The 16944-nt window shown below is 38.7% G+C and overlaps 1 protein-coding gene and 1 long non-coding RNA gene across 5 annotated transcripts; both read left to right on the top strand.

The window, feature by feature from the left end:
• Positions 1-9450: 9450 nt before the first annotated feature.
• On the top strand, positions 9451-10956 carry LOC133745610 (uncharacterized). The gene is made up of 2 exons (XM_062173715.1): positions 9451-9785; positions 9943-10956. Exons 1-2 carry the CDS (start codon positions 9585-9587, stop codon positions 10552-10554), a joined length of 813 nt encoding a protein of 270 aa, XP_062029699.1. The 5' UTR covers positions 9451-9584; the 3' UTR covers positions 10555-10956.
• Positions 10957-11943: 987 nt separating this feature from the next.
• Positions 11944-16713, top strand: LOC133746227 (uncharacterized). Of its 4 annotated transcripts, XR_009864034.1 has the most exons (11): positions 11945-12448; positions 12897-12947; positions 13579-13706; positions 13886-13958; positions 14081-14224; positions 14343-14466; positions 14769-14844; positions 15173-15339; positions 15881-15950; positions 16111-16307; positions 16476-16713. It is a non-coding gene; the product is annotated as an uncharacterized LOC133746227 (long non-coding RNA). The 4 variants fall into 4 exon arrangements; XR_009864035.1 differs by having other exon boundaries at positions 11944-12448; positions 14163-14224; positions 14769-15339; XR_009864033.1 differs by having other exon boundaries at positions 11944-12448; positions 14769-15339.
• The last annotated feature ends 231 nt before the right edge of the window (positions 16714-16944 follow it).

Genomic DNA, 16944 nt, shown 5'->3' with positions numbered 1-16944 from the left:
TGTAAATGTCTCAGTTTTCTGTTAAATGATTCAGCACATCGAAACTAACAAGCTAGTGGTGGTTTATCAAAAGGAAAATGATTGTTGGCCTCAATGAGGCTTGAGATTTGTGGTTTCAATTTTAAGTGTCATGTCGTATCATGTCACGGTGTCACCTACATACTTCATTTATTTGTCAAATCATGTCATGTAATTCTTGAGTAAAAAAATCATCTTATCCTTTTAAAATTTAATGGCTTTAAATTATTTTGGCTTTCTTCTAAAAAATATATATATATTTTGATTTTTTTTTCATTACACTCATACTTAGATTTAAACAACAATTTTTTTTCTTCAATCAAGAATAGAAAAAATTTCATGTAATTCGATCAATATATACATGTGTTATGCAAATCTATTGATCGAATTATATGAAATTTTTTCTATTCTTGATTGAAGAAAAAAAAATTTGTTGTTTAAATCTAAGGATGAGTGTAATCACAAAAAGACAAAGAAAAAATAATTTAAAAGAAAACCAAAATAATTTAGAGCCATTAGATTTTAGATTTTGGAATGATACGATGGTCTTTTTACTCAAGAATTACATGACATGATTTTGCAAATATGTGATGTGTGTAGAAAACATGGCATAACACTTATGATTAAGGCCACAAATCTTAGGGCTCATTAAAGCCCTCTATCATTGCCCTTATCAAAAAAGAGACTTTAAACTACATGAACCTAATTAGTTTATTATCAAAATAGTATCTACTTTGATTAAGATTACACAACGAGATTGTAATATGAAAATATCCTTTTTTTACTTGGCTAATCTCTCAGACAAAAAGGAAAACTCATAACTACTCTTATCAAAATTCAGATTAGAGGACTACAACTAATAAATGCATGGGTAGTGATTCCACCTTAGTTAGTATTTGGTAGGAAGAGCTTCAAATAAGGATCACTAAAATGAGGATTTCATGAGGACATTCTAATTAACGGTTGGGCACTTTTCGATTATGTTACTGCAAATCAACCGATCAATATTTATGTATGCATGAGTAGATCACTTTTGAAAATTTTCTTCCAAATTGTTAATCCTTAAGGTACCGAACTAGATCAAATCAATGGACAAACCAAATCTGTCAAAGCTGAACCGTTCATGTTCATAAATTATAAATTATGATTATAAATGCTTTAATGGTTTTCAATTTAGTTGAAAAATTGCATAAATGATATATTTATATATATATATATATATATAGGATTTTTCTCAGGTAAGGATATCCTTAGTTTTTCTTATGGAACGGATTTACTGTTTTCACTCACTTTCCGATCACATTTTCACATCTTAACCGTTCAGTTTTTAGGTCCTAATGTATGGATCACCTCTACAAAATTTCAGCCAATTTGGTGATTGTTAAGGCGTCCAAAACTGCAATTTACACGAACGAACCGAATCTGTCGAACCGGAACCGTTCGTTTACATTGTTGTAATTTGCAGTTTTGGATGCCTTAATGATCACCAATTTGGCTGAAATTTTGTAGAGGTGATCTATACATTAGGACCTAAAAACTGAACGGTTAAGATGTGAAAATTTGATCAGAAAGTGGGTGAAAATTGGAAATTCGTACCTAAGAAAAACTAAGGACATCCTTAGTGTAGCCGGACTGTATATATATATATATATATATATATATATATATACGAAAATGTTCTGAAGAGGACGTCCGCAACCCAGAAAAAGTGCGGACGTCGCTCCTCCGGCCTCGATCGAGCGGCGACAACGCAGCGTGGCTTGCCGGAGGGACGCCGAGGGTCGTGCGGAGGGGTCTGCGGTCCGGTGGAGTCGCCGGCGACCGTTCTGCGGTGCTGCACAGAACCTGCAACTGCAGGTGAGGTGACTGCCCAGAAACCGGCAAGCCCGACCTCCTCCGACCTCGAACGCCGCCCAGAAGAGGTCTGGGACGCCTCCGGCCATCCCCGCGCCGCCGTCGTCGCCTGGAACCGCCTGCTGCGTCGACGTCCGCACTTTAGCGAAAGTGCGGATGTCCGCTTCAGATCCTTCCTCTATATATATATATATATATATATATATATATATATATATATATATATATATATATCTAAATATCTAATTGTTGATTTGCGAAAATGTGATTGAAAAATGAGTAAAAAAAAATGTATATTGTTTTAGGAAAACTGAAATTGGGAGAGAATTGAGTTGTGCTTTCATTGATAATATATGCCTCTTTATATAGAGGATTACAAGCATATAGATAACATTGTACATGGAAACATAATCGTACAATGATTGGATATCTATGAATATCTCCGAGAATATCTCTAACATAAAATCCTATTACAACTAGAGCAAGTAACCTAGAGTTACGGCTAGACACATATTCTGGATTTACTCGAACACTCCCCCTTGTGTCGCCCAAACGTGGTGCTCCTCTCGTTGCCTCGTCAAAAACTTTGCCGAGTAACAAAAACCTAGTGGGACAAAAATAACCTCAGTCGAAGGAGAAAAAGAGCACAACACACCCTTCACATTTCGAGATAATACATGTAGACATCTCCCCCTAATGTTTGCATCTTCCCTTGATGACTACGGTCATAGGAGTTTCGATAATTTTCGCAAATGATGCTACCAACATGTTTCTCGGAAGTGGAGTTTAGGCAATGACTTAGTGAGCAAGTCTGCTACACTGTTCTCAGATCGAACCTAGTTCACTTTGATCTTGAGGAGAGTCTATTATTGCTGATTATGCTTGGTGTTGTCGCTTTTGATGTGGTCTTACTTCATTTTCTCAAAGCAAGCAGCATTATCCTCATAAATGCTCGTAGGTTCATCTTGTGGTAGACTTCAAACCACAATTGCTTTGAACATGCGTAATTATGGATCCAATCCATATACATTCACGAACCATTTCGTGAAGAGCAATAATCTCTGCATGGTTCAAAGATATAGCGACTATGTTCTGTTCTGTAGACCTCCAAGATATCACGGTCTTTACCTATGGTCAGCACTTAACCATTTTGGGAATGACCTTTGTGTGGGTCAAAGAGATATCCAATATCAGCAAAACCTTCCAAAACACTAATGTTGTTTTAGGATGGGGATGAAGGACGCAGGCCAGTGTTGGCGGCGTTCTTGGTGTGTGATGGGTCTGAATCCAGCATCTCTCTGTAGAGATAGAACAAGCCCATATCAATCGTACATCTCAAGTATCGAAAGATATATTTTACACAAGTCCAATGGTGTCACGTTGGCGCAGAGCTATACCTAGCTAACAAGTTCACTGGAAATGAGATGTCCTGTCTTGTGCATTGAGTTAAGTACAATAATGCGCCTATTGTACTCAAGTAGGGCACATTTGCCTCTAGCACATCTTCGTCATCATCCTTCGGATGAAGAGGATCATTTTCAGGATCAAGACTACGGACGATCATTGGGGTCCTTAAAGGCTTGACCTTGTCAAAACGCCTAAGCATCTATCAACACGATGCTCAAGTTCCAAACCGAGAGATAATCGGGTTCTCCCAAGATCCTTCATCTCAAACTCGGATTCCAAGTGTTCAGTGGTTTCCCTTAACTCTTTAAGGGCTTCCAATGAAGATCATGTCCAAGATGAACCGCGATAGAAGCTGAAACTTGTTATGGAAACACGCGGGCATTTACATATCTCTTCCCAATCAAGTAGTTACTTTAGTGAGCGTTTCAACCTCATTGCAAACGCGCTCTGTTTTCTAGAGCTACTTGACTTGGGTAAAGGAAGTTCACTATGAACCTTCATGTATATTCCGTATCTAGATCCCCATAAAGATAAGTAGTGACCACATTCATAAGCTGCATGTTCAATTATTCGGAAACTACCAAACTGACAAGGTAGTGGAATGCAATGACATCCATTACGAGAGAATATATCTCATCATAGTCGATTCCAGGGCGTTTTGTGAGAAGCCTTGCGCCATAAGGCGAGATTACCATATCTTTTTCTTATCACAGTTTCTAACGAAGACCTATTAGTCAACAGGTTTTATGTATGAGGTTTTATGGAGTTTCTATCCCACGTCTCATGTACACTAGTGTAATTTTCATAGATCTCTATATTCTCAAGAATAGGTTCTGACGTTGAGGCGTCCCCCAACGATAACCATAATCCGGAAGATTCTCATGAGACGGATTTTGAGTGTCGATGATCAAATGATTGGGTTATGTCAAAGTATCATTCAAACACACGGGCCTCCCACGCATCCTAGCTGGGCCTATGGCCTGTAACGCCCTAGCTGGGCCTATGGCCTGTAACTTTAGAGTACCACTCTCTATGGTGTTGGCGTCATACCTACCTCCGTGTAGGATGGCGCTACGTCCTCTCGTAGGGACGTCCATCCTTGCAGGCATGTTTGCAGCAGATATGTGTGATCTCGTCATTTTAGCTGGAATCGAGATGAGACATAGTGGGGACAGAACACGACAATTCCTATCGTTCCTGCTGAACATTCATGTTCAGGTTCTTATCTCCCCCTAACGACAGGAAGACTGTTTCATCAAAGTGACAATCCGCAAATCTAGCGGTAAGGAGATCGCCTAGCAAGGGCATTAAGTGGCAAACGATTGTTGGAGTCTCAAATCCAATGTAGTTGCCCATTTGTCTGTAAGGACCCATCATCGAGCGCTGTGGAGGTGCAATTGGCACATAAATGACACACTCAAATATGTGTAAGTACGAGATACTTGTACCTAGTCACTAGCTGTAACGCAGAGATAGATTGAGTGGCGGTGGGTCGTAGACCAATTAGCATATGTGCATGCCATATTGCATCACCCCAAGTGGATATAAGGAGATTGGTGCACATTACCAATGTCCGGGCTACTATCGTATTCGTTTTCGCGAGACCATTTGGGTGTGTTCATGGGAATATGATGTCCAACATCAGTCCCAATGCAATAACCATCGAAAGTCTTCGATGTAAACTCTCTAGCATTGTTAAGTCCAATTGACTGAATATGATGATCTAGGGAGTGAGCTCGTTGTCATATGATATGTGCTAGGAGTGTAGCATAAGCAGCATTACAAGTGGACAATGGCACAACACGTGACTAGCGTGTGTGCGTGCCAACCAACATCATGAGATATTTAAATGTCTGCAAGTTGGTTAAATCAGAACAACAGAATGAGTATGTTCATATCCTTTGGATAGGACGGTCTCAGTCCTAATTTTCCTAAGGAACGGGATTTATAAAACGAGTGAAAGGCCTTAGAAGCAGCCAATGAGAATTTTGGTTGGGCCTGAGCGTCTAAAACACTATTTGAAGCAAAGTTGGTGATTGCAACATCACATGGGGCGCCATCACCATGATGGACGCCATCCATGGCGTCATGGATAGGGACTATGCCAGCCCTAGGCTGGTGGTGGACGGTAGCAGCAGCGGTCACACTTAGTCTAAGAATCAACTTTTGATTCATGCTTCGTTTCGCTCGAAAGAATGGATTTCCGTGTGAAGTCTTTAATAGATGGATCATCATATCATGACTATGATGACCTATCCTGTCATGACAAAGCCAATATGTGTCTAAATCTAAGAGATCTTCTCTCATAACTTTATTGGATTTAATATAGCTCGAATAGTGACATAGAGTCCACACTAAAGAGACACATAAACTTCTCTATGATGCGTCTTTGTTCGCAATCATTAGAGGTATTGCAAAGGAACTCATTTTCGTTCTCTACATGCGTTCCCACATGGAATCCATTGGCTTCAATGTCTCAATAGGATTTGATTCGCCCTAGGAGCGTAGAGAGTTTTTGTGACAATAATCAAGGTGCCATTTGGCAAAATTAATTTGGGTTATTCCATGTTCTTGAGCTAATCCTGATGGTCCGCCATCGTATTTGAAAATAATATGCTCATAATCAAAATGGAGTCATAATGAAAAGAATTTGAAATTTTATTCATAATCCAATGGTGTACATCATTGCTCTTAACCATTCAGAGAATCTAATCCAAATGCTAGCTAATGCAAAACAAAGGTAGTCGTTTGACTTCTTTAGGTAACTCCAAAATAAATATGACCAGGTGAGTAGAGAGATGTCAGTGGAGCAAATCTCGCTTAAGTACCACTTATCTCAAAACCTTCCTAGACATCACACTCATTTTGGATGAGCCTATATATGTGAAGAATAACTAAACCAATGACATTTATTACAAAGTATATGGCAATCGTCTATTACATCTTTTAGAAAAATACAGACTTAAACAGAATTGGCGATCTATTGATCCCAGCCAGATTTGAAGTCTTCAACCCTTCACTCTAGATCATCTTCTTGATCTTCTTGTTCCACATAGTGAGCTTCTCTTGCTTCACAATATACTTTGTAGGAGGCGAAAATTTCTTCACGAACTACAAATGTATGCCCAATGACCGGATACTTCACATCGAGAACATACATCTCTGACTCCATTGATTGCGGCGCTTTGAAAGCGTCATTTGGATGACTCTTAGTATTGGTGGCGCCACCAACATGGCCAGAGGCGTTGCCTCTCTCTCTCTTTCCACATTGACGTCTTCGGTTCTGTGTCCGCCTATTTTGACGGTTACCTTCCTTATTAGAACGAGAATATGGACCAAAATGTCCAGAATTGTCCCTAGATTTAGGGTTTCGCTCTTGGCGCCCTCCCTTAGGGGCGCGACTATAATTGGACTCCGGAATATGCTCTGTTCCCACGAGTCTCGAATTATAGTTCTTCACAAGGATGTTGTCATGCTTTTCAGTGACATTCATAGCTCCAATGAGCTCATGAAACCTTGTGATCCGTCCTGCAATATAACATCGATTCGATAGTTCTTTGCAACCATCAAAGCAGAGATGGGGAAGGTAGAGAGAGTCATCTCAATCAACATCGCATCTGTGATATCTTTTCCACAGAATTCCATTAAGGATTTAATGCGAAGTGCTTACGAGTTGTAATCAATAACTGACTTGAAATCACAGAAGTGGAGGCTATGCCATCTCACTTCTAGTTCAGGAACCAGGAGTCACGGACGTTCCCAAATCTTTGTCATTAGGATGATGGCTTTTGCCTTATTTGCCTCCAAGGCTGCTCTATTTGCTTCCAAAACTTGAGCTTTCTCAACAGTTAGCACGTCTTGGCTTGGCTCGAGAATCGTATCCAGGATTCCATTGGCCTTGTGATGCTGGCGGACATCACGAACCTACTTGTAATATACAGAGCCAGTTGTTCCTAATGGAGCAAAGTCCAGTTTGTTCATGCTACTCATCCTGAAAGAGAACAAAAAAAAAGGGTTAGTTTAGGAGCGAAAAAGGCTACCACGAAAACATATAAAATTTCTGAGCGTAATCGCTCCCAAGAAATTAGGGATTTCTGAGCGTAGTCGCTTCTAAGAAATCTGATTCCAAGAGGTATTCGATTAGATCGAAACAATGATGTGTTTGTGGTCGATCATAACTTCTCAACAAACTCTAAGTTTGGAGGACTCTACAAGCTCCAAGCTTGGAGTGAGCGCGAACCCCCACAGTTCATCTTTTGGTCTTCCTTATGAAGAAGAAAGGGGGGTAGAAGAAGAGAATTTGCAAGTCTCCGATAAAAAGAAGAGAAATTGAAAAAACTCAAAAAAGGAAACTTTTAGTAAAAAATACCTCGAAATAGTAATTGAAAAGCAAGGTTCTAAAAATCGGCCTAGGCGCTAGGGGCCAGCATACCGTTTCGATTTTGGCCTAGGCGAAGTCATTAGGCGTCAGGCCTCCAGACGGTCGACTAGGCAGGCTGGGCGAAGACTAGCAGCCTAGGCGGACACTTCGGGCCCTGAATTTTTTTTACTTTTTTATTCTGGCCAGATATCAAAATACTCAAAACTCAAAAGTTTTCAGAGTTCTCTGAACTGAAACCCAGTCATCGACTGAGTCCTTGATTCAAAACTAACAGCCCAGCGCACGAGGATGAGCCGACGGTGGTGGATCTGAATGGAGAGTCATCTGATTGGACGGTGGTGGTTCCGACGATGAACCCGATGAGAGAGAAAGCCGGAGATCGAACTTCGAATCTTAAGTCTAGTCTGATCACCAAAACTATCAATTGGTAGATGACTGGAGCTTTCTTTGGTGAAGACAACAAAGATTTTGGGTGTTTGATGATCAATTTTGGCGAGAGGAAGAACAAGGATGACAAGAGAGAGGTAGAGAACACGAGTGCAGAGAGGAAAATGGGAGAGATGAACACGAAGGATTTAGACTTCATTTCTTCTAATCACACCTAACTAAGAAATGACAAGTATGCCCTTAATCTAATTAATATATTTATAGTCATAACACTTTGATGAGAGAGTGGATATTTTTTATTATTATTTTTTGAGAATGAGAGAGTGGAGATTAAAACCAAAAGAACAGAGAAAAAGTTTTTAAAGGAAAAAAATACACACACATTGACAGTATACATATAAATAATACATACATATTATAAAAATAAAAATGAAATAAAGTAATAATAAAACGCATAGTCCCCGCCTAGGCCTCTAAGCGCTAGGCCCCGAACTATCGCCCGACTAGTGCCTAGCGTTTTTTAGAACCTTGTTGAAAAGTCGCCGGAAAAAGTCGTCGGAAAAATGATCAGTGGCCAGAGTTGGCTGTGGGCTGCCTTTTTTTTTTTTTTTTTTTTTTTTTTTTTCCAGCCCAGGCCTGCTGAGGATCAGATGGCAGGCCTTGACTTCTTCTTCTGGCCCGCGTATCCCTCTATTTTTTATCTGGATGTGGGCTGCGGCTTCAAGGTGGGGGTCGGTGGTTGCTAGGGTTTGAAGGCTATGATTTTAGGGTTTCAGGGTTAGAGTTTCGTGCTGATAACGTGTTTTAGGAAAACTGAAATTGGGAGAGAATTGAGTCGTGCTTTCATTGATAATAGAGGCATCTTTATATAGATGATTACAAGCATAGAGATAGAGTTGTACATGAAAACATAATCGTACAATAATTGGATATCTACGAATATCTCCGAGAATATCTCTAACATAAAACCATATTACAACTAGAGCAAGTAACCTAGAGTTTGGACCAGACACATATTCTGGATTTATTCGAACATATACTCATTGAAAGCAAAGCTCTCCCGTATTTGGTATTCATAAAGTAAATAATTTTCTTTCAATAAAAAAAAAGTAAATAAATTTTTTTTTTGGTCATAAAATAATTTCACTTTTGACATATCAACCCAACAACGACAATTAAAAGTTGTTTTCTCGATCTTTTTTTGTTTTGGTGAGGAGGCAACTTATACGGTTCTACTTGCTTCTAGACTACCCCAGACTCCAGACTGCGTGGCCAACACACATTGACGGATGTAAAGAAAGAAGCCGAGGGTCCCGCCAAGTACACCAAGGCTTCATAAGCTGTTGCCACGCAAGTATTGCATGTAACACATGTCTTCGGTTCACAATTGTTTCCTGCTAGAGGGTACCAGATTATACTTTCCCTTACTACAACATGCCACCTTCTTCTCCGTTTGTCGTCGATACATATATTAGCAAGTACCATAACGAAATCTAGCGAGGAATTTAAACTAAGCATCATTTCGTAACTGGTTAAAATGCATTCGAGAATATTATCAGTGGCTGCAGTTATATATAAAGTAGGAAGGACGTCGTCGAGTACTATTTGGGTCTTGCCTAATATTCAAGCTGATCTTCGGAGAGGACTTGCCTCGGCCAGATCCGGTCGTACTGCGGACCCTGCCGTTCACGCTGGGGACTTTGACGCTGACCCTGTTGTCACAACAGGAGATCCGGAAGTAACATATCTCCTTCTCTCTCTCTAGTATATACGTTATTTAGACCCATTAATTTAGAGTTCAAGAACTATGAAAACCACATCATTATATTTTTGTGCTGCTTGGATCTATCTATCTAACTTATTCATCTCAATTGGTAACTGATTAAAATGCACAGGCTCCAGAAAATGTTACAAAGGAGAAATTGGTTGATGAAGAACATATAGATACAGAAGACAGCCGTAGATGCAGAGGAACAGAACCACTGTCACCACCTAAACCTCCATATGCTGGTTCCTCCAGGCTAGAGAGCACAGGGGTAAACCAGCAGCCTTTGGATCCAACCTTTCAGCAGAAGCGTAGCCTTGCAACCGTAGGTGGAGCTAATTCATTAGAAGACTTGAGCTGTGCAGGGCTTGACGGCTCGCCATGGCCAAAGGACACGGAAAAACAGCAGACAGATAGGGAAGAGCAACAAGAGGATGAACAAGAGTACTACAAGCATCATCAGGCGTCACCCTTGTCAGAGATTAAGGTGGCCGATACGCGAAAGCCCATTACCCGCGCCACAGACAGGACAGCCGACGCTAGGGAAGAATATGGCGCAGGTAGAGAGGTGATTGGATGGAGGCCTGAGCAGCTGGATACAGCCGAGGAGGCACTGCTTAGAGCTGCAAGGATATGGAAGGAGAATGCCATGCGTGGTGACCCTGATGCTCCTCAATCTAGGGTTCTCAGACTACTACTGCGTGAACGCGGAGATTCAACTACAGAATATGTGATCGATTAATTTTGACTCACGGAAGTGGGAATCTTGGAGACGAATGGTGGAACATTGGCGTCTGGTATATATTGAATAAACATGACAATGGCTGAGTTGGTATCGTAGCATGTTATATATAATTATGGTAATGTGATCTGGAGAGGAAGTTAAATGGGCGGGATGAATTTGTTTGATATTAAGCAGTGATCATCGGCATTTTTGGTGTATAATCTGTTGTCGAGACTAGTCGATCAAGTTATTTTGGTTTGATTTTGGTATTGTTGAAGTGTGAATTGCCTGGAAATGAAGGGAATCATATATAATTGTTTATATATAATTGTTTATCCTAAGTTGGTGCATAAATGACAAAATGATAAATTGAACATTGAAGTGGATGTTGTAAATGATAATGACTATTTATGCCATAGGTACTCGTAATATATGCGATTGACATACTTGTAATGTGCGATTGATTAGTATAGCTATTATGTACGTATTGCCTTTTGTATACATGATGTAACCTATATAAACCTCATGGTGAGATGAATACAACACAATACAATTTTTTTAATTCTCTACAATACGTTATCAGCACGAGCCCTAATCACAAGAAAAAAAAGTAAACCTGAAAATTCTTCAAAACCTGCCACTGCCACCTTCGAGCCTCACTATCGCAGCTCCTAGCCCACGCTAGCCTCACCTGCGCACCTGCCCCTGCAGCACCTACGCGCCCCTGCGCACACATCCCTGCTGCCCCTGCAGCACCAACGCACACCGACTGCATCCCCTCACTACACCAAAAACTGCATCACACAACGGTGATCACACAACGGAGAACAAATCCTCTGTTGTCTGTTGACGACAATTGAATCATACAACACATTTAATAAATCTTCGTTGTATAATGATGCTCAAATTCTAAAACTTCTAGTTATGAGGTGATGGCACAACGGAAAGAAAGATTATCTGTTGTCTGAATGAAAAAAAAGACCGGCATATTTCCCTTCTACCATTGAGTCAAATTTGGCTCCAAATTGTACCCTAGATGCTATTAAATTGGACAACAGTTTAGTTACTTCCGTTGTAGGAGTATACCTGCAAATCATCATACAATGGTTTTTAATGTCCTATTGTGCAAGTGAGTACCAAAATTTGGAGATGGCTCCAAAATGACATTCATTCCCCCCAAAACGAGAAAATTTGGCTTCAATTGTTTGTTATGCTTGCAAGTTCCAACAACAGAATGAACTATTTCTGTTGTGTGAATGAGAAATGACTAGCCTAAGCGCGAAACCTAACATTTTGATTGCAGAGGCGGGAAATTTCTATCTTTTATTCCCTCAGCTATGTAACAAATCAGACAACGTAAACGTATCTATACATTGTCTGTCTGTGTTTAAAAAAAAAAAAAAAAAGTTAATGCCTATTGCCTTAGCCAACTATAGGGCACACTCAAACAAAGTTAACGCCTTGGCCATTTTCCTATCTGAGAGAGAAACCTCGAGCTTTTCTTCATTTCGAGCAAAATCTGGAGCTTTTCTTCACCATCTTCTCAAAACACTTAGCCATCACAAATCACCATCTTTCAAAGTCTGGATTTAGGTTCTATTCGATTAGGGTTCGATTTGGGTTCTACTCGATTAGGGTTCGAGTTGGGGGTTTTTCATTCTGCTGAAATGGGGGATTTGGGTTCTGACCAATCGAGTTGGGTTCTACTTGATTAGGCTATTTCTTCAGCCCCAGAGAGAAGATAAATCTCATTCTTTGCAAGATCCGCACTGGGTATTTCTTCTCTTCTTCTCTTCATTCACACCTGTTCTCTCATCTCTCTTCTCAAATTCACCAGATCCGCCAAAGACGCAGTCCACACCGGAGCTCCGCCTTGCCCTTCCTCCTTCTCTTTTCTCCTCCCACCCCGATGGTATCACTTTCATCTTTATCCTCTCAATTTTGCTTGAAATTCGCTTCATGTTCATTGCTTTTTAGATTCCTTCGTTGTTGATTTTACTTTTCTGGACCGCTAGTAGCTCTTTTGTTCTTGATTTTAGTAGAAATTGCCTTTGTCAGATGATGAACTGAACCCAAGGTTTTCGATATTGCAATGGGTGTTTGTGTAATTTGGAGACGATGGAGTGATGGGCATTGGGTAGTCGATGACTTGTGGATAATCTTGTAGTTGTTGATGGAGTGATGGGTATTTTGTTTCTGATTTTGTTTTGGGTAGTTGCTGATTTGCTCATAAATTGAAAGCCATTGGGTTTTGTGGGTTGTGTTTCTGGGTTTTGGGGGTTGTGTTTGAGGTATCTGTAATGGGTTTTGAGGTAGCTATAATGTGTTTGAGAAGCTAAGCGCCTTCTTCTTCTTCACAGAGAACTAGAAAGAGAACGGGAAGCTCTCAAGGCCTCAATCATCTTCTCCAGGTAATAATCAAACCTCTCTTGCAGTCTTTTTTTTTTTTTGAAGAAATCTTTCAGTCTTTCTATTCAATTGGAATTGATTTTCTTTCAGCAATTGCAACCAGAAACCATCATTGTTTCAATCACTGATATTATCTCTGCAACCGCTTTTTACTCAATGTGGTTTGGTTTGTAGGTCTCTTTACTCAATGTGAAATTTTAGGTTGTCAATTTTATATGCATTAGTTGAAAACAGAATACATGCAGATCACAAGGTTTTTCTGCAGTAAAAATATTTGCAGTTGTGTTAATCAAGAATCTCGGTAGCAATTAAGCAACAAGTTAAGGTTTAGTTTAACTATCTTGTCTTTGGTTGCTCAATATCAAGTAAAGGTGAGACCCTTGTTTGTGGTTTCTGTTAGACCTGGGATTAGATTGACTACATTAGTTTTGGAAGGTGAAGGCTAGGTAATAGCTATTAACTCAATACTGGAAGGTGAAATTTTGAGGAGAAGCATTAGTTCTGGATGTAGAGTGAGAGTGGATACATTGGTCTTGTGGAAAATAAAAACTGTTATGTAGGATATAGTTTACTTTGTTACTTTGTTAATTTTCTCATTGTTAATCACAAATGTCCACTGGTTGTTTTCTATAGCCCTACATTTTTGGAGGATAAATCACTAATTCCTGTCAACCTCTGGATGAACAATGCTCAAGCTAGATCAAGCACTCACTATGATCCACACCATAGCCTTCTCTGCTTAGTTTCTTGCTGTAAACAAGGTCAAATAATTTTCTCTGATCTTTTGAATGTATTGGGCTGCTTCCAACTTCATAGTGATTATATATGTTTATATAAAGAATGACTTGGATTGAAGAAAGAAGTTTGTTCAATTTTGCACGACTATTGTCTATTAGAGTTCTCTTTTTTTTTTTCTAAAACAAACTTGTATGCTTCACAGTGGTTTTATGGCCTCCTTCAGCAGCTCTGGTGTTATACCCTATGCCAATATATGGGGAGGCATCAAATCATAGGTACGGTACTTTCAGCAGAGTATGAATGCAGATCAAATCTCTTTTCTTTTCTCTACCTACTTGAAAGCTTATGCTTCTAGTCTATTTTCTATCTTTTCTTTTTCTACTTACTTTATGTGCAGTCTTCCAATAGTTGAATTGTACCCCCTCTTGGCAATTCTGTTCCTTTAGACAACATTGACTTTTCTAATTATCCAAGAGCAGAATCTTCAATGGAGTACTCGCATTCTTCATGCAGGGGATGCACTATTTATTCCTGAAGGCTGGTAAGATTTAAAATCCATGAACAGTATTTTGTTAGGCGTGCTCTCTCTCTCTCTCTCTCTCTCTCTGTGAACATATTGCAACTATTTCTTTCCTAATTGCTATTTCTGTTCTCTACAGGTTCCACCAGGTGGATAGTGATGATCTGACAATCGCTGTCAACTTTTGGTGGCAATCAAACATAATGTCATGATGTCAGAACACATGGATGCATATTATTTGCGCATCATCATCATCATCTTGAGTACGTATTTCTGAGACTCAAATCGATAATGGTTTTTTTTTTTTTTTTTTATGACAACAATACAATTGTTGCTGGCTTTGAGTTCTTGAGTTACGTTTTAATAGAGAACTGTCTCCCAAAATTTTGTTTATCATTTGAACTGTTCCTTTTTTTCTTCTTTTTTTCTTTTTTATTTGGTAAAAAGACACTAGACAAACTTCACACGTGTGTTGAGTTTTTAAAGAAAGTTGTGATAAATATTAGGAGATAAATTATGATAAGCAACAGAGCTCTGGGAACCGTAATTCCCCATTTTCCAACAGAACCCAACAAAGCTGCTCCGAAATAAAGACATCATGCTCTGAACTCTGGACAATAAACAGGGCACCTATGCAACAAGTAAGGGTTAGCAATGACTGGGTTAGCTCAACAATGTTCAAGTTATGATACAGATTTTTATGATGTTCACTTTAAAAATTTTGAATTATTTCATTTTGTCAAGTAATAAATTTCTATAGTTTAAATATTACTCAAGGAAATTGATAGAACTATATTTCTTTTTAAAATTGATATGTATTGGTCATTGATTGACTACCACAATCAGTGATTGTGATCTCTTTAGAATGGTAGATCTATGCTTGTGGATCATTGATCAATACACTTCATGCTGTCAATTGTTGTGAATCTCCGAGTTACATTATCTTACTTGTAAAACCTTTTATTTCAGCAAGAGGAAGCCTGGAACGCATACCCAATATGCAAAACAGGTTTGGCGTGTCTTTATCTTGTTATTTTCTGTGTATATCAATTGTTAAACAATCTTAAATAATTTATCTAACAAAGTTTTTGACTCTGGTTTCTCTGCAATGGATGCCCAATCATACAGTAATCAAGGTAACATTTCTTGTCTCTCTTGAAATAATAAGTATTCCATGTATATAGTTTGCACTTGAAGACTGCTGAAGAAGCATTATTTGTTTTGTATGTGTGCATTGCCCATATTCGCCAAATTACAGTTGACCATTAAACCTGTTCATAGGGCTGACAATGGCCATTTCATATTTGAGTAACAAGTTTGGTATATCTATCATTTTTGTATTTTTCTCTCAAGTTTACTTTATGTATTTTACTTTGAACATTTTGATATTTTACAATGGTTTTTATGTCTGAGTACAAAATGAAACTTATAAAACGTACAATAGTTTTTGCTTAATTTATTTAATCTGGGTTGGTTGATTGATGAAAACCTCTATGGGGTTGTATTGAATTCGGATGCACAACTTAAACTTGTTGGGGTCATATCATTAATTCCTAGTTTCAGGGAAAATAAAAAAAAACTGAGTCTGATTTTTTGCTTTAGGAGGATCTGTTTGTCAAGTATTTCCGTCCTATGAAAGCAAGTCATATTGTTAACTTTGGTTCACTGTCGTTTCAGGTTTTAGTTGAGAAAATGGGGCTTCCTGAAGCATCTTGAAGTGTGGGATCAAGTAATATGGATTTACTAGGTAAACCAAACTCTAGACTTGAAATGGTTCATTTTATTTATGTGGTTACAACTTTGAACATTAACATGGACAATCGTATGTTCTTGCACTCCATTTTTCTTTCAATTTCCTCAGAATGTTTAAGATTTCACTTCTAAAATGAGGTGCTACATTATGGCAGGGTGCAATAGATGTGTTGGAGAGAAGCACTCGGGTTCAGTAGCTTGATGGAACTGTTGTACCACTATGATCTTCTCCATTGGAGGTAACTTTGAGTGATTCTCCCTGTTGTGTGTGTTTTTATGAAATTATCAGCTTTGGGAAACTTTCAAGGCAGAGAATCTCATTTTTGATGCATACTTGGTGTAGGTTTTTCAGGTGATTTCTCTTGACTCCATAATTTTTCTAAACAAGCAATACAAAACTTTGAGGAGTATATATGTCTTCTTTTAAGTGTGCTATGCAAGAATGAACATTACTATAGAGCATTGTTATGTAGTAAGGCATAATCCCTTTTGTTTTCATTTCATTTGTAAATTGTGTCAGGAACTATATGGTGGATTGTTGCATAAAGAGTCATTGGAAGATCAAGCATGGAGTACCCGGCATTGCAGCAAGCTATATTTTCTTTCATCATGTAAAACTTAGCCAGAAAACTTAAAAGCTTCTTAGTCTATGAGATGTATCAATGTTTTAACAATGTTCCTTAAATTCAATATTTGATGAATTGATGTATCACAATGCTTTTGGTACAAATATTGATCATTTGATGGTTTGCATTCAATTTGTATTCCAATTGTTCACTATTAATTTATACCTATTCAAAATTTGGGTATTCACACAACGCAGTTCTAGATATCACACAATGGATTTCAATAAGTAACGTCGTCTAGTTTTAAGCTCATACAACAGAAAATACTAGAACATAGTTGTCTTACTCTAAATCACACAACAGAAAATACTAGAACACAGTTGTCTTACTTTTAATCACACAACAGCTAAACTACAAAACCGT

This window comes from Rosa rugosa, chromosome 4 (assembly GCF_958449725.1).
Source record: "Rosa rugosa chromosome 4, drRosRugo1.1, whole genome shotgun sequence".
NCBI lineage: Eukaryota > Viridiplantae > Streptophyta > Magnoliopsida > Rosales > Rosaceae > Rosa > Rosa rugosa.
Note: the sequence above shows the minus strand (reverse complement) of the source record. Positions and strands in the feature narration are given on the sequence as shown.